This window comes from Eptatretus burgeri, chromosome 17, assembly GCF_056783735.1.
Source record: "Eptatretus burgeri isolate ZD-2024b chromosome 17, Ebu_testis_v1, whole genome shotgun sequence".
Lineage (NCBI taxonomy): Eukaryota > Metazoa > Chordata > Myxini > Myxiniformes > Myxinidae > Eptatretus > Eptatretus burgeri.
In genome coordinates this window covers 6,116,109-6,134,475 of record NC_140977.1, presented here as the reverse complement: position 1 = coordinate 6,134,475, position 18,367 = coordinate 6,116,109, and the positions used below count along the sequence as shown (strand labels likewise).

The following is an 18,367-nucleotide window of genomic DNA, read 5'->3' as shown; positions in this document are numbered from 1 at the left end:
TATACGCCCGTACAAGAAGGTGTATACAGAATTGTGCTACAACATGGAAAACAGCATCCTGGTTGCCATGGCAACCACTTTAGATGACAAACGTATGTCACGACACACCGTCTCCACAGTCTGTACCTATGCACCAAATATCAAACGTGAAAGTTGAAAACTTTGGGAGTTAGAGTGCGGAAAGGAACGGATAGAAAACAGCATCCTGTTGCCATGGCAACCACTTTAGATGACGAACGTCTGTCGTGACACACCATCTTCACAGTCTGTACCTATGTACCAAATACGATACGTGAAAGTTGAAAACTTTGGGAGTTAGAGTGCAGACATGAACGGACGGACAGACGACCGATATCACATAATACGCCCCGATGTATATATATATATATATATATATATATATATATATATATATATATATATATATATATATATATATATATATATATATATATATATATCGGGCGTATAAAAAAAGCAAACATGACGTCATCAGGAGCAACCTGGATAGGATTCGTGTTTCAGCTGCTCCTCCCTCTACCCTCAAACCCATCGAGGGAAAGCCAAGTGAGCCTCATTTAAAAATATATATATAAAATAAAAATAAAACCAAAAAGAACCTCGATCAAAAAATTAAATAACTATGGCTGCCAGACCATGTGTTCGATCAAGTTGAAATTTAAAACACGTATTCCCCATCAGGACTAGATCATAATATTGAAATTTCATGTCGATTGATTAAGCGGTTCCAGAGAAAACACTATTATCCGTTTTTACAACATGGCTGCCATACCACGTGACCTGCAATGTCAAAATTGTCTTGAAAACATTCTACACGAGCAGTCGCACCGATGGTGACAATTTCGTCTCAATCCGACAAGCGGTTGCGGAGAGAAACACAAAAATTCTGTGCGGACAAACAAACAGACCCAAGCGCAATACCTTCTCCTTCGGCGAGGGTAATAATTCCTGCTGTACGGTGGCAAGCCAACAAACAACTCTGCGGAGCGCACACAGGTCCAACACCAAATACCTAAAGCTTTGGAGCCAGAGACAAAGGGACACACAAAAAAAACCCCTCCTTCGACTTTTGATGGCCTCACCTGCTGAAACAGATGGGAAGGAAGGAAAGTCAGCAGGCAGTGGAGCTGAGCTGGCTCCGAAGGAAGGAAAGGTGGAGGTGGTTGGTGGCACCGTTCCCGCAGGGGGTGCAGACACCGAGGGAGATGGTGCAAACGGGTCCCCCCTCAGTTCACTCAGGAGATCCATTTGAGAGGACTTCCTGGTCTGAAGTTGCAGCTGTGATTGCAGTCGACTTGTTGCTGGAGACTGATTGGGGGGAGGGGGGAGTGGAGGGGGAAGATGCGATAAATCGAAAAGCAATTCAAACCCATCATGTCTCGTCTCCACAAGCAAGGCCAGAACTTATCCGAGTTGAAACAAGACAGAGCCCAAACCAAACTGCTCCGTTGGTAATACAAAAAGTCAGGCATTATCAAGTTGTGGCAATATACCGTTTCATAAAAACGATATGCAGGAAAGTTGGCGACAGAGAGTCCTCCATAAAAGTAGTTCCGTTGTCCGTTGTTTTTCGGGATAAACATGAAAAATGTAAAAAATAAAATAAAATAAAAACCGGAAGCTGTGTCGCTGTCTCTGTCGCTGTCTGTCTGTCTGTGTCTCTGTCTTTGTCTCTTGCTCTCTCTCTGTCTCTGTGCCCTGTATCGTAGTGTTACGCCGCCGACTTTGTTAAACGTGCTTAAGCACCTTCATTTTATTCACTTTTGGTCAAGTATTCATTTACCTGGTAAGAAGAGTGACAAACGACCGACAAGTGAGGCTCATGCCTCTATGAGCATGAGGAGACGCGGTGCATTCATCTTGCGGACTAAATTAGATGTGTTGAGGCGGTTCGATGCTGGTGGTCGTGCAGTGCATATAGCCGCCATAATTGGGTTTCCCGTGATGACCGAGACGATCAAGGCAAACAAGGACAAGGTGAGAGCCGCTGGGGCAACGCAATACGCCGCTGGGTGCTTCCACGAATGTTCGCACTCATCGTTTGGTGATGGAGGAGACGGAATGTTTAGTCTGGATCAAACACCAAAACATAGGAATGTCACGTGCAAATTAAGTTTGCTTGCTATCCATGCGAAAGTCCACAGTTTATTTTACGACCTGAAGGGCGAACGAGGTGAGTCAAGTCGAGGTGCAACCTTTGATGCCAGCAGAGGCATCAAGATGACAGGCGAGGGTGTAACCTCCATGACATCAACACGACAGGCGAGGCAGAGAACGCGCTTCCCAGGGACATTGAAAGGAAATTGTTGAAGAAGGCGAGTACACAGATAAACAGCTATTTGACACCGATGAAGCCGGGCTGTTTTGGAAACTAATGCCTGCGAGAACCTACATCTCAAAAGAAGAACTCACAACGCCCGGTTCCAACGCTGCCAAAGATCGCGTCACCCTTTTGCTTGCAGGGAATGCAAAGGACCACCTCCCAGTACAATGTCGCTCAAATAAGAAATCATGGATCACCGGAAGTATTTTCTCACACTGGCCGACGACGTACGCCATGCCGGAGTGGAAAGACGATTGTGCAAGAGGGAATATTACCTTCCAAATTATCCTGTTAATAGACAATACACCTGCCCACCCTGTTCACCTTAATGAATTGTCTCTGAATGTCAAGGTAATCTTCTTGCCACCAAATACCACTTCACTCATCCAACCACTTGATCAGGGCATCATCGCGACGTTCAAAGCGTATTACATGTGCCGTACCTTCAAGAAACTCCTTGATGCTGCCGATGGCAAAGCCGCACAACCAATATGGGAATTTTGGAATAATTTTGACATCCTCAAAAGCAGTTGACGTAATGTGTGAGGCATGGGAGGAGGTGACCCAAGGTTGTATGAATGGAGTGTGGAGGAAGCAAGCAAGCTGTGGCCAGAGTGTGTGGCCACGGTTTCACAGGATTGGTTAACGTGGTCCCCGCGGGACAGCATGACATCCGAGGCCTGGCCCAGCAGGCTGGGTTTGAGGAAGTGCAAGTGGAAGATGTAATCAACAAAATGCAAAGCAAAAGTCACGGGTTAAGTTTTTTTTTTCCCTGCCAACGTAACACAAAGACCACCATCACCATCAACCTCAGCAGGCAGAGGAGGAAGAGGCAGACGACCCACTACCCCACTTCCCTACCTCCCTGTGACTCCTTCACCTCATTCCACCTCCTCAAGAAATCTCTTTAACAATCACTGATGAGTGTTAGACTACTGTACATGATTACGATACCTTTATCGTTTGTTTCAGAAATATCCTACATAACCCGTCTAAGAGGGAGCACCGTTTCGGTATCAATAGCATTTCCCAGGAACGCATACAGGACGTACATGGAGGACTCCTTGTATTGTCATAATCACCAAATTAACCTCCAGACTACACGAGGTTACACAACGTCCATTTACGATGTGACGCAATCTGTTTTGGTTCAGGGGTGCAGCCATGTTGATGGGTCGTCCACCAAGCAGTGCAAAGGCCACAATCTTTATTTAAATCCTTTTGCACTCTTACCGCACCTCTCAGAAAAGAAAAAAAACAAAAAAAAAAAAACGTACAAGGAATTTGATAGCACATGGCAGTCATGGTTTATTTATTTCATTTATTTATTTAAAGTTGCCCACCAACATGGCTACCGCAGTGAAATGGCTGAACGAGAAAGTAACGGAAATGACGTCCGAGATGTAAACGTGATTCTGCTGTGACGAGGACGGAATCCTGCGACAATAAACAAACGAATAAACTGGGCAGATCTGGCAGGATAGTTGGAATCGTCATCCTTTTGTTGTGATGGTTCAGCTTCAACGGTAACGAGTTGAGATCCGAGAAGAACCTTGCGGACGACGCAAACCTCCTTAAAGCTAAGAGCCACGTGTGCACAAGCCGTGACATATCCATCACGGCTCGAGTCTGAATGACCTGGGATGCGTCGGATTAGGAACGAATAAATAAACGAACAGCAGCAACAAATTCAATCTCTTATTCCTGATTGAAAGACGGGAATTTTCTTCCAATTCCCAGCTAGTGGGCTCGAAAGAGCAAAGGCAAGGTTCGAGTTGAACCGACGCAATTGGTGGCGACAGACAACATGATGTCATGTCACAACACATGTTCCCCCCAACAGGTGGGAAACAGCAGCAGGCGAGGAAGCACTGGAGACTTTGCGGTCGAATCGCGTCCGCAGAAACGCTCCGTCCTCACAATCTAGCATTGGGCCTACGAACTGAAAAGGCTCATCACCATTGTGAACTAATTGGCACGGGCACCTCATAGAACGGGAATTTTAATAACCGACTCGCAGACAAATCCCAACGGGTTACTTTTCGTAAGGAGATGGAAAAGAGGTCAGCACCTGGGTCGGAGTGGCGCGGCAGGTGGAGGCCTTTCCAGGCCGAACTTCAGGAGTGCTGCTTCCGCTACTTGCCGACGAGCCAGAAAGTGAGGCGTGAACCGCCGCCACGGTCTTCGCCTGTTCTGGAAGAATGTACCTGAAGGCAAAACAATCTGTGACAACAGGGAGGCCCTCAAGAAAAGTTTAAATCAAAATGAGACGAGTCGAGCCTCAACCGAAATGAGAACATTCAATGAACTTATCCCTTGGTTAACTCTCAAAACACGAGAATCGAGACAAGTGCATGCAAACGTACACATGTACGACACTAGAACGGCATTCAGTGGAGCGCATACCTCCGCCAGGCTGAACAGGCTACGTTTTGTATCCCACTGATAGGTTGGATCTGTATCCGTACCTTAACCAAAAGCCAATCGGCTCGTTCTCATCATCACCGCCCCAACTCATCCACCAAGTTTTGTCCAAATCCGTACACAACTTTTTGAGACATCCTACTATGCAGTGCATCATTTTTGGCCCTATGGTGAAGAATGACTTGAACAATTAAAAAAAATTATTATAGTCGCCAAAATCGATAAAATTCGTCCTTGGCACACACCGACTGTGTCGACCAAGCTTCGTTTGAATCTGTCCGTAACTTTGTGAGATATCCTGCTCACAGACAAACATACATACATACAGACAGACGAACAGGAGTGTAAACATAACCTCCGTCCACCTTTGATGCCGGAGGAGGTGGTAATCCGTCTCATGTACCAATCACAATATTTTAACATACAAGCTCATTTGGTGGGAATGTATCACTTGGGAACGGGAGGCACATACTCGATGGAGGTTTGGGGCAGTTACGAGTCGAGATACGTCCCGAGGGTAGAACCGATCCTGGACAGATCGACAAACACAGGACATACTCGACGGAATGCAATTCGCCAAGGAACTTGCAATTAGTTCAGGGTGGCGAGGATAACTGGCCTACTCTTCGTGAAAGACGCCGCGGGATCTTTAACGTCCACTAATGCCCCTTGTTACTGGCAGATTGTCCTCCGCCTTAATGTCCATCGGATGGAGGGCGTACATATCAATGCCTCACCCTTCATGCAAAACACCAGGGCGGGGGTTTATAGCTCGGTTGGGATTCAAACCCAGGCTACATACTATACAGGCAATCAGACAATGGATGACGGGATGAAGTTCCATCTCACTGAAATACCAAGTACCAGGTTACTGGGATAAGAAGCCATTCGAGCATCCTGCGGAGTGGCGACCCGGTCAGGATTGTACTCCTTAGTCAATGAAAGCTCCGATGCGCCTCGTGGCCGAAAAAGAATGGTTATTATTGTTATCCTGAGAGTCAGCATGAAGCGGCACGTACCATTTTTAAATTGTTCGGCACCACTCGGCCGAGGTTCGAACCGCCGACCCTCGCAGACTCAGAGCAGACGTCGCAACCATGACACCACCGAGTGATTGTTGATGGAATCCCAGGCAGCAAGGTCGATTCTCCCTCCCCGACAGTATTCTAACCTCCCCACAGTATTCCTGCACCGTTATTGGCTTAACTGCCAAATAAATATTCATGAAACTGCCTCAACAGGATTCCTGACATCAGCACTCGAGTAATATCCGGGTAATAGTTGCGAAATAGGATCACCCCCATGGCTACCTAATGGGGAAAGTTTCCTACCTGTAACCCCTTGGTAGTGACACGATAACGAGCAATAAAAACATCGGCAGAAGGTAAAGTAGAGGAGTTTAACCGTCAAAACAAAGAAATATAAAATAAAGAAATAAAAATTTGCGACAATCCGGAAAATATTGAACGTTGCTGAACGCAAGTGACGTTTCACTCTGCGCTGGAAAAATGCTCCGTGTGACGTCACGATTCGTTTCATGGTGATGGGTCACGTGCACGGGGAAAGGTGTAGTGCTTCAAAAATGAGAGGAGGATTAAAGAATTTTTTTTAAAAGGGGAGGTGGGGGGGACGGGACAAAATGGAGAAAGGACATTGTGAGCATGGAACAACATCAGAACATTTGAAACTCAAAACCACACCACTGCCTAATTTGGCCACAATGACAAACTCATACTCACTCCTTCCCTCCTCTCCCCCTCCTCCTTTGTATGCAGCACAAAGCTGCGGGTGGCATCGTCGGCTGAGGGCGCGGCTGTGCCGCTGATGCAATGCCCCAATTACCAGTACACTGGTACTCATGTCACCGACCTCATAAGGATGACATGCTGAGTCAACCGCACCTTGTGTCAATTCAATGGCTGACAGGAGGCTCCAACTCGGGACCCTAAGATCCCAAGCCAGTCACCGTAACTGCTAAGTCAACACCAGGCTTCCCTCCCCTCCGACAGTCCACCTACTCCGACACCCCCATGCCTACGATACTTCTTTCTCCCATCTGTTCTCTTTCTGTCAATCCCATCCCCCTCCTCCCCCCAACGTAGAGAATACACACATGGCTCTTAAGGTTCGGGAAGGTTACAACGCAAAAAAATTGTTTTTTTTTTTAAAGAGGAAAGAGTTAAGGTCCAGATGACAGACACCTCCGAAACCACAAACGAGTTGCGAATCGAGAACAGAAAACTAATCAACCGACACTTCCACAATCGGACTACGTACCATTTCTTTTTCTCATACTTGTCTTGAAGAAAATCCTTCGCTTTCTGCGGATCCTTGAAGTCTGGCATGAGCGATGAACGTTCATCGTACAGGCCCAGCCAGATGTGTCGGCACACCTGGAGGAGGTGCGGCGTTACGTGTCAATCACAGAATGCCGGTTCGCCCGCCGTTACAACCACCCCATTACATCATTACTGAGCGAGCTTCTCGGGGAACCCAAGCCACAGGTCGGTTGCATCATGCTCCTGGAAGATCTCAAATCGTGTTACGATTAAACAACAGGCAAAGACTTCCAAAAGCCACTTCTAGTGTTTGTGTGGCTAAACAAAGGCTTCTAAAGTCACAATCGAACAAAGAACAGAAGCTAAGCCACAGACAAACCGGCACCACAACTCGAAACACAACCTTCCACGTGCTCCAGTACATTTGCAGAACCAATGCCTTTCAACCACAAAGCAAACGGCATGAAGATGATCAAGTGTGAACGAAAGGCATCATCACTTCCTGTGCCAGAGTGAAATCCATGGCTCGTCCTGATCCACGAGCACACGTGCCTTTACCTGCGTGTCGTACAGGCGACGAGAGCAGCATGTCCGAGGAGGTGGAACGCTCAGGAATCATGGCATCGTACGGCGGTAACGTGGGAAACGAGTGGGCAAACATTTGTGACGATCCGTGTTTGTTAGACAGGTAAACAGTGTCACAGAAAATGGAACGGGCCACTGGAGATTAAATTTGCTTGGGAAAAATACCGCAGAAAGCGATGGACCTTTGGGTTCAGATTCCATCAAGCATCTCCGAGGTACCCGGCACAGAGTCCATGATCGGTACGTTATGGCCACTTTCGACGGGAACGGTACGGGACGCGAGGCGATCCTGGCTTCGTCGTCGAGCATCGCAAAGCAAGATGGAGTAACGTCATGCAACTTTCGCTCACGATGGACAACCTGTAGTTCAAATCCATGCGGCAAAGTGAATCGGCTCTTCATTTTGGTTCAAAAACGCAGCTGTGACCTCACAGCAAATACCTCAGCTGCGAGTTCCAACTCCAATAGCAATACATGGTTGGCATGGCAATAAAATAAATTGGCTTGACGTGAACAGAAAGAAAACAGCTTCGAACAACATTTTGTCCCTCTCCAACTCATGAAGGCGGCCGTGGCCTTTAACTCTCATGGTTTTCAACTGGGGATGATGTATACATGCGCAAGCGACTCTGCAAGTTTGTGCCTGGTGTTGGCTTTATGGTTGGGGTGGTGGGCTTGGAATCCTAGGATCCTGAGTTCAAATCCCACTCGGCTGTTCAATTTACACCAGGTGGGGTTGAATCTGCCTGTCATCCTTCCGAGGTCGGCAAAATGAGTACCGGCTTGCTGGGATGATTGAGCCGTTCGAGTATCCTGCGTCGGAGTGGCGACCCGTCCAGGATTGTGCCCAATAGCCCAGGAGACTGTTTCGGCAGCACCGACGCTCTGGATGGAGTATGGTCCCAATGGATGGATGGACTCTGAAAGTTCGGAGAAAGGCTTCGGCCTACATTCAGGACGACGGGGTAGCCTCCGAGCCATGAGACCAGAGGAAGTTTAAACAACTTAAGACAATCATGGGCGAGACGTGATCGACGTGGAGTATGAAATCAGGAGGGACCTTGACTCCGTTTTGAATTACGCAAAAGGACCAAGGCAGGTCTTGCAGGGTTCGGGCCGTTGGCTTGGGATAATTGGCGGGTCGCTGCATTCGTGTCGATACCTTGTGCTGTCCTTTTTGGCTGCCGAGGACAAGTGTTAAGGAGCAATATTTTCAGAGTACCAAAACAAGAGCTCAAGCAACCAAGTACACCACCTCGGATTGTCACGGTCAAACTAAAGTACACGACGGCCAATGGAAACCGATGAAGACGTATCGTTGAAACGTTTGCTAAATAAGCTCAATGGGGTGCCTGGGAATCGTTTTTGGGCCTGACTTGCTTGAATGAAGAATAAGGACAGCACGACACGGTTGTTCAAAGGAACGGATAAAAGATCGGCCAATCCTCACCAAAATCATCGGATCCTCCAACCCGAATGGTCAGACTTGCTTACGCCGCCGAACATCGAAATGGCGGGAGCATGTAATTCGTATTATTATCCTCACGCACAGACACGGAATTGTGCAAATTAACCGGCCTATCGCTGCGTGAGTTCTGAGCAAGCGTGACCTCGGACTTCAACTATCACACGCTTGGGTGACGTTAAACCGTCCTGGAATACAGGCGCAATAAGTGCGTGCCACTGTCACAACAGTGCAAGCGTCACGAACCCCCCCGTGCGTGCGATTTATCAACAGAACCGCAGTGATCAGAATGACTCATCCAAGCAAAAAAGAAAATAAATTATCTTTAAACCAGCAATGACTTTCTTGTCCACAAACCTCGTTCCCATGCTTCTGCAGAAACTCGATTTCCGAGTCGGTGAAGGTTGTCATGGAAATGGATTTGACGCGATGAGGAGGGTTCAAGCCTCTCCTGCAACAACAAAACAAACAAAAACATCAAAAGCCAACGGATTAGTCATCATGGCACGGCATGACCTCCACGATCATGCCGATAAGGCCAAGGGTAATATTAATGGGGTCAAAGAGTACAATTCAACCTGGATAGGAAATGGGATTTCAAGGAACATCATGGAAGGAGGCCTGGCACAGGAGTGGGAGGGTGGCACGAATTGGGAAAGCATAAAAAGTTTTATTACGCACCACTACCACCCTTGGCAAATAAGCCAACCCAGAGGATGATGATGGGATGAGGAGGTATTGGGAATGGCAGAAGGGAAAATAAGTAAATAAATAAATAAATAAATAAATACTTCCCTCTTCTTTCCCCACACTTGCCCCTCCATTTTACTTCTTTATCCCTCTCTAGCTTTTCTCAATTTCTCTCTTGTCTCCATTTTTCCCCTCATTCCTTTTATGTATGTGTGGTGTTGGCTTAATGGTGAGGGTGGTGGGCTTGGGATCCGAAACTTCTGAGTTCAAATCCCACTGTCTGTTGAATTAATACCAGGTGGGGTTGACTCAGCCCATCATCCTTCCGAGGTCGGCAAAATGAGTACCATCTTGCTGGGATGATCGAGCCATTCGAATATCCTGCGTCGGAGTGGCGACCCGTCCAGGATTGTGCCCAATAGCCCAGGACTGTTTCGGCAGCACCGACGCTCTGTACAGAGTGTGGTACCCATGGATTTGGATTCCTTTGATGGCCATCTTCACAACCCACCTGCTCCTCCACCTCCACACAGTATTTTTTGCGGTTGGAAATCATTTTCATCATTTTCAATGGTGACAAAACGAGATCAGAATTAAGGCAAAGATGATACTATCAAGGAGGGATCATCATGCTCCCTCGAGACACCGATACGTGCAGCTCCGATACCAAGAAACAGAACGCGCGCGGTGTCGCGAAGTCTCCAGATCAGGAAAATGGGATGCCAAAACCAAACGTGTTCGCGCTTCTGTTGCTACGCAATGACCGTACGACCGAGAAAGCGCTTTGGTCTCGTAGTTGCTTAGTGATCGCGAAGAGTAACCAAACGTACAAGTGCCTGGACCACCCAGCCGCCTTTCAAAGCGCAGAAGCTCGCCGTCCGCCCGGGTCTCCGGTTCATGCAATCGAGCACGGTCCTTTTGTGCGAAGCGCAAGATGTGGTCAAAAACAATAGCGTTATCACACCGCGTGGAGGATAACGAATAAAAGCACGAAGAAAGGCGCAATGCACGATAAGGAGAAGATGCATTAGGAAAGGGGACGATGTACAAGAGTGAGTGGTCATGTTATCGAGAAACTTAGGTATGCGGAGGTTACCGTGTGCGAGTTTGGTCATCACAATACCGTAAAGATACTGACTGCAGAAACTATGAAGGTCTCGAAGTGCCGTGGATAAAGCGAGTTAGGAAACGCATTGAGTGATGAAATATTGCTTTGGGCGAGGGGAACAGAAAATGAATGTTTGAGAGATGGAGTCCATTTCTGAGAAGCAGGGTGACGTGACATGGGGGAAAAGATTGAAGGTGGAAAATTGAAAATAAGTGGCAAACAAAGCATTCCACCAATATGGTTCATGAGCAGGAGGTGCGAAACAAGTTTAACAAACGACTATTCAGTTGTTTGTGTATGACTGGAGAACCCAGGGTGAAGGCCTCAAATAGATGAGGCAGTTACAACACCCTCCCTGCCACGCCAACCCTCTTCTCCGAGCAATGATCAAGCGACAACACGAACCCGAGAAAGATAGCTTATTCACAAGACTAATCAATTTGTAATTGAAAACTACTGAAAAGTTGAGTGTACGGCATTTTAAAAACTCACAACTATGGTATGGAGCAATGAAACACGTGTGGCATGAGGCACAGAGAAACGAGCAAAACAAGTGCTGCATTAAGAAGCTGCCAAAGCATTACGGATCTGCGGCTACAAGGGTCGCAAGAAAGTGCGAGCGTTTTCCACCGGCCGCTTGATGCACAAGGCGAACAAGCAAGCACAAGGGGCCACAGTTACCGGATCGGAACTTCAGCACAAAACTAGGGCGCAGCACTCTCGAGTGCATCGCAACCCGGGGACCTCGCCAAATGCCCAGCTCACCAATGGGACAAACTCCGGACGGGGACGACGACGGACGAGTGAGCTTCTGAGGATGACGATTCGTCAGGGATCAGCGAATGCAGAAAATTCACAGTGTTTTAGACGGCAATCAATTGGTACAAAACACGGACACTGTGTGTGTGTGTGTGTGTGTGTGTGTGTGTGTGTGTGTGTGTGTGTGTGTGTGTGTGTGTGTGTGTGTGTGTGTGTGTGTGTGTGTGTGTGTGTGTGTGTCCGTGTGTGTCCGTGTGTGCAAATTGATGGGCATGCTGGGAGGGCATGCTGCACCTTCACATCGTCCTTGGATGTAGTCTACATTCGCTGAAAGGGGCAGTTCCGGTGTTTAAAGTTCACTCCAAGTTTTTGTGCCTCTATACCAGTACAATGGTACTCATTTTGCCAACCTTGGAAGGATGGCAAGCTGTCAACCCCACCTGGTGTTAATTCATTGAATGACAGGGTCTCAAACTCAAAACCCTAAGATCCCAAGCCAGCCACCCGAACCACCAAGCCAACACCAGGCTTATAACGTAGACGACAAACGGACACACGACGTGATGGCGACGGTTTGTTAACGGAATGAGACATCAACGTGATGCTATGCATGCACGGAGGGCGACTCTCATCCCAGAAAGTTTTCCCGGCCGGATTTTCTCGCCCCAGACGAGTTCACAGTGCAATTTTCGGCACGCAGATTCCAGTTCCGGGTGATGAAAGCAAGGGAACGGAAGAAACGTTCCCGCTAGAAAATTATGCTGAAAGTCGACTTTTTAATCAAGAAAAGACAACATAACCAACAGACACATGCATGCTCGATCGATAGTCGCTGATCAGTTTCCAAAATAGACATTCCTGAAACCGTGTACAGCTTCGGGTTGGCCAGAACCTTTTAATAGCAGGAACATCATTTCGGACGTAAGCGCCCAGCATTGGAGTACATTTCCCGTTTATTGATACGCGACCATGTCTTCACCGACGGGTGCTAAGCGCTAGAACAGTTCGGCCTTTCGGTCAGAATTTCATCCCCAGAAACGGCCGAAGAAGACACACTCGCTAAACTACGGTGTTCACGTCGTTCCGAACATGACAAAGATATTCCCAATGAGGCCACAGGTAGAGATATTCGTGTCTCCCCTCTGAATTCCATTCCGAATTACAGTGATGCTATTTTGTACAAACACAAGGGTAGCATATCAGAAGTGAGTCACTACATAACTGGCGAACACAAGCATGGCTACTGTCAAAGAGCCACCTCAGCACCGCAGAATCTGGCAGTTCACTCAAGCTGGCTGGCAGGGACTGCAAGCTGCCCTCTCATGTCAAGACTGGTCCTTCATTTCCACCTCTCCTGATATTAAAACTTCCACACAAGCTTGCTTTCCCTGAGGAACAGACTTATCCCATGTTGTCATCAGTAATCATACCTATCCACCCACACATGGTTCACCGATTCCTGTGGTGAGGCAGTTGCCTTCAAACAACTTGCATTCTCTTCCTGGAAGACAAATCCGACCGAATGCAACCTCAGATCATTCCGCAAAGCCCGCTACAAGTGTGTCCGCTCTAAGGAGAGCGAGAAAACAACGTCTGTCCAATTTCAAGAATGGGCTTTCAAACTTGTCTCCCCCCTCTAAAACCTGGTGGCACCTTGTCAAGTCTGTCTCTGGTGTATGTTCCCCTTCCATCCCTTCCCTCTCTTCAAATGGCACCACAGCCGACTCCGCACGTGAGAAGGCGGAATGTCTCAATTCTGTTTGCTTCCAAATCTTGTTTCCCCATCCCCTCACGATCGGTACCCACCCTACCCAGTCACACCCAAATGCTACTGGACTCTGTATCTTTTGCACCTGAGAAGGTAGAGAAGTTTCTTGCAACGTTCTTCTCCGATTCTGCAACTGCACCAGATAGCATCAGCTCACATGGCCTAAAAACCTGCTCTTGCGCTTCCTCTTTCTGCCCTTTTCACTCTAGTCATTAACCACAAGTCATCTTCCATCTGGCAGGAAATCAGCCAACATAAAGGCCCTGTCACACCTTGACGTTTTAGCCAGCGTATGGCAAGGTATCAAAATGTATGTAAAACGCTGGCGTACGCTGAACTATTGATGTTTTTTTCCAGTTTTGGACGTATCCATAACGAGTTAGACGAATGCATCACGTATTAGTAACGTACACAGAACATTTCGATAACATATAGATAACTTATATCAACGAATGCTGAGCGTGTTGTCGGCGTTCACAACCTATGCCCAACGATAGTCTAACGTATGCATAGCGCCGACGATCACGTGGCGTAGCCTATTAAAAGGCTGCAGCTCGACGATTCAAATCATAACCGCACTGGACATCGAAGTGTCAAGCCGCCGTCACACCTTGACGTTTTAGCCAGCGTATGCCGACGTATGAAAAATTTGCCGAATACGCTGGCACACGTCGAATACGTTATGGGTTAGTTTTGTATACGTTAAGAGCACGCTGGAGCACGATGGCATACGTCGGAGTACGCCGAGTACGTCGACAAATTTTCAGCATGTTGAAAATGTTTCGACGTACTCGACGTATGACACACGTTCCGCATTCGCTGGCCATAAGTTTGAGGCAAGTTACGCGATCGTTGACACACGTCGACACACGTCACTTGTAAGTTACTCATAAGTCGAAACACGTCGAGGTAATGTTTTACGTCAGTGTTCCAGACTCCCTGTTTTGTTTTTTTGTTTTCTTCTTCGGCATGATGGTGATGTTGACACCTCGATTTCTAGTGCGGTTATGATTTAAATCGTTGAGCGGAAGCCTATTAATTATATTATATTATAACCGCATGAGAAATTGAAGTGTCAACATCACCGTCATACCAAAGAAAGAAAAAAAAAATGGAGTCTGGAACACCAACGCTAAACATTACCTCGACGTGTTTCGACTTACGAATAACTTTCAAGTAACGTGTGTCGACAATCGCGTAACGTGCCTACAACTTATGTCCAGCGTATGTGGAACATGTGAGTCATACGCTGGCAGACGTCGAAAAATTTCAAGCATGTTAAAATTTGTCGACGGGCTCGGCGTACTACGACGTATGCCAGCGTGCTCTTAACGTATACAAAACTTACTCATAACGTATTTGATGCGTGCCAGCGTTTTAGACAAATTTTTCATACGTCGGCATACGCTGGCTAAATCGTCAAGGTGTGACAGGGCCTTAACCGGATTACATTAAAAAGGTTCAAAAACCAATCACCAATTGGCTTACTTCCAAGCGTCCGCAAGGTCATGGACTCCATCGTCGGAGTTGATATGAAATTATTCCTTTTCTCCAATTGCCTCATCTCAGACCGTCAATTCGGATTCAGACAAGGTCCCTGCACCTTGGACATGCTGCTTCTGCTCCCCAAACAATGCATGGAGGCACTTAATGTCACACATGAGATCAGGGCAGTCTCTCTGGACACATCTTGAGCTTTCGATACAGTCTGGCATCCTGCCTTACTCTCCAAACTCTCTGCCTATGATATCCAAAGTCAGCTAAGTGTGTGGCTTGCTGACTTGTGGCCAATTTGTGGCTCTCAACAAAATCCTTTCAATCTCATCTCCTCTCCCTATCAAGGCTTGAGTGCTCCAAAGCAGTTTTGGGCACAGTCCTATTCCTCATCTTCATCAATGACATAACTCTGGAAACTCCTCTTATCGATTTCCTGATGACTACCATCTGCCGCAACATTCCTCATCCTGCAGATAGGCAGGCTGCAGCCTCTTCCCCCTCTCTCTCCAGACCTTGAGAGAATCATGAGCTGGTCAAACACTTGGAATACGTCTTTCAATCCTGACAAATCCCACACTCTTACTCTGTATCTGCCTCGACAAACTTCTACTTCCATTACAATTCTCTTGAAGTCCAGTCACTCAAACTGTTTGAGCCTCACCATCAGCCATGATATTTCTCAATGGGTAAGCCACATATCGAAGTTGACCTCCGAAGTCAGTCTGGGCATCCCCCGTCATGCAGTCTTTCCTTGGCACACCTGAACTTTTATCTTACAACAAGACCAGGCCTTCATGCGCAGCATGATGGAATATTGCTCTCCCCTTTGGGCTGCCTCCTGTGCCCCCACACCTTGCTCAGCGTTTCGCCATAACAAGGGCCTTCACTATCATCGGTATCTCCCATAATCAAACTGAGTCTCTGGACCTATCACTTCCGCATTGCAGACAAGTTAGCGGTCTCTCTGGCTTCTACTATATCCTCTATGGTCTTGCACCCTCTGCCCTTTCCATGCACTGCCTCCCACCCCCCCCTCCAGGTTTCTGCATGGAGCATGCCATCTGCAAGGAACTGAAAATCCAGAATCACTGCTCATCTCCTCTCATTAATTTTTCACCCCACCCCCCAAACTTACTCAGTCTCTTTAATCTCATTTTTCCCTCCAGGGTTTCAAGACAGTTCTACATCATCTCAGGTCACCCTCATCCACAACTATGATCTTTTCTACCCCATTAATCCTCCCCAAACCCACCTTTCCAGATTTCCAGTTTTTCCTTTCACTTCTGTGATTGAGACTATGTGGCTGGATCCATCTTGTTCACCCCCTGTGTCCTGCCCAAGTCCTTTATCCATCTATTCTGTCACCCAATGCTGCCGTTTGCGTGTTCCCACACCCTCTCTTTCCACTGTTCTTTTTGTCGTTACCTCCTGGTCCGTTTTGTGTTAAAGCAGCTCCTCCTCGAGCCTCGACAGTGTGTAGAAAAAAAACAAATGGGTTGGGGTTGTAATGTGACATGTTTGTCGTGTTCCTTTTTAAGAGCTTGAAACAAAGACATTTCCTTTTTGCCCTCAATCTCCTCGCTCTTTCATGAGCCTCGAACATGTATATACGTATGTAAAACAAATGGTGTACTTTGTGCAATAAAATGAATAATAGACGAGTTGTACATGGCAATGGAAAACAAGTGCACGTGGAACATTTTTGGAAATACCAATAAACGGAAGGCCTCTGCAGAGCCAAACATGTCCGGACACCCAATTAATTCACATTTTCAAAGCTCTTTGAAATCCAACTTTAAGGTTAAGACTTTACAATGCTTGAAGCATCAGAGAGGTGGTCTCAGTGCCACACCCCCCCCCCCCCCCGGCCAAATAAAATTATCATGGAACTGGAGATAAATTGTACCCCAACTCCCTCGCCGAGGATTTATGGCAACGCTATATCACGGAATACATGTTAAATGTTTAACTATTAACAAAGTACCCATAAACAAAATCAAGCGATGTTAAACGAAAGCAGACAGGGGTGACGTTTCCCAATAGCCAGGGTAAGAGTGCACAACGATTCCATTCAACAGTAACACGACCAGAGTAACACGTGGCAACGGGACAAGAGGCTCCATGGTTCGATTACCAGGGAAATCTGAGCCGAAGTCCTGCCCTCCGGCGCAGATCCGGCAGGAGGCACCGAATCTCGGTAGTTTAAAGGATCCAAAGGAACCTTTCATGAGCGGTGGTACCGCTCGGCACAGTTCCTCTACGAACGCAACACTTACGAAGGGTTGGACGCCTCGAGTCAACAAAACCCTTCCCGATCCTTAACTACCTCCAAGAGGTTCCACAATCTGGAGGGAAAGTAACCAATGGGTGATGAGATCACAAATTACTTTTTCAAATCGGCCAATATAATATTGCTGCCGGAGTGAGGGAATGTGCAAACCCAGTAGTTCGGCAAAGCAAACCTATCGTGATGAGAACACCAAACTTAAACCATTATTAGACTAATATGTAATGATAATTTTCAGATGTTGGGGCATTTCATTATCCCCATGCTTTTTGAAAGTACCGGGGATATTGCGATTGGCTCCGTCCGTCCGTCTGTCTGTCTGTCTGTCTGTCTGTCTGTCTGTCTGTCCGGCACGCTATCTCCTCCGAAAGACCTAAACGGTTGGGAAGAAATTCACCAAACTTGGTAGTTACGATCACAACATAGCACGAAGGTGCAAGATGAATGTCATTTTTGGACCCGCAACTTGGGGCGGGGTCGAAAGGTCAAATACCGAAAAATGCAATGACGGGCGCATTTTCAAACATTTCTTAATGAAACTTTGTAAATGCAATCAACATCAGGAGACGCATGAAAGATGCAAATCGTTTTTGGATTTGACCCCCGGTTCAAGCCCCATGAGATGGAGACTTATGGTCACGGGGATTAAAAAGGGGAAAATTTTTTTAACTCAAAATATGATATTGAGCCACGGCCTGGTGGAACTTTTTGCCACCTTTCAACTTTGCTTCAGGTGTGAAGCGTGACAATTTGCAATGATGTGCCATCGACTTCGCTCTAGTATTTCGTCTGTGCGTGTGCGTGTGTGCACGCGCGCACAACCGATTGAAATGTGTCCATTCGAGCTTGGTATAGAACATGGTAATTGGTGACTCATATGTGAAACCAGAATGGCACTCAGTAGAGCGCACACCTCTGCCAGGCTGAACAGTTTACGTTTTGTATCTCACCAAGAGGCCAGACCTGGACTCGGACCTGAACCAAAATCGGATCGATTCGTCCTTGTCACACACCCAAAGTGTCCACCAAGTTTTGTCCAAAATCTGAAACTCTGAGATATCCTGCTCACAGACAAACAGACAAACAGGAGTGAACATATAACCTCCACCCACCTTCAGCGACAGAGGTAACGAGATGATACGAGAACAGTTTATAAAGTAA

At 47.1% G+C, this 18,367-nt stretch overlaps 1 protein-coding gene across 4 annotated transcripts in view; it reads right to left on the bottom strand.

Moving 5' to 3' along the window:
* AGFG1 (ArfGAP with FG repeats 1) overlaps positions 1–18,367 on the bottom strand; it is an 85,985-nt gene that overhangs the window by 47,484 nt on the left and 20,134 nt on the right. For 3 of the 4 annotated variants that reach the window (XM_085862554.1, XM_085862552.1, XM_085862553.1), the window contains exons 2-5: positions 9,455–9,548; positions 7,046–7,161; positions 4,416–4,551; positions 1,104–1,329 (exon numbers count right to left, since the gene is read on the bottom strand). In XM_085862554.1, coding sequence (XP_085718680.1) covers positions 1,104–1,329; positions 4,416–4,551; positions 7,046–7,161; positions 9,455–9,548 — 572 coding nt within the window. The remainder of the gene's footprint in view (positions 1–1,103; positions 1,330–4,415; positions 4,552–7,045; positions 7,162–9,454; positions 9,549–18,367) is intronic. The other variant, XM_085862555.1, reaches the window with a different exon arrangement.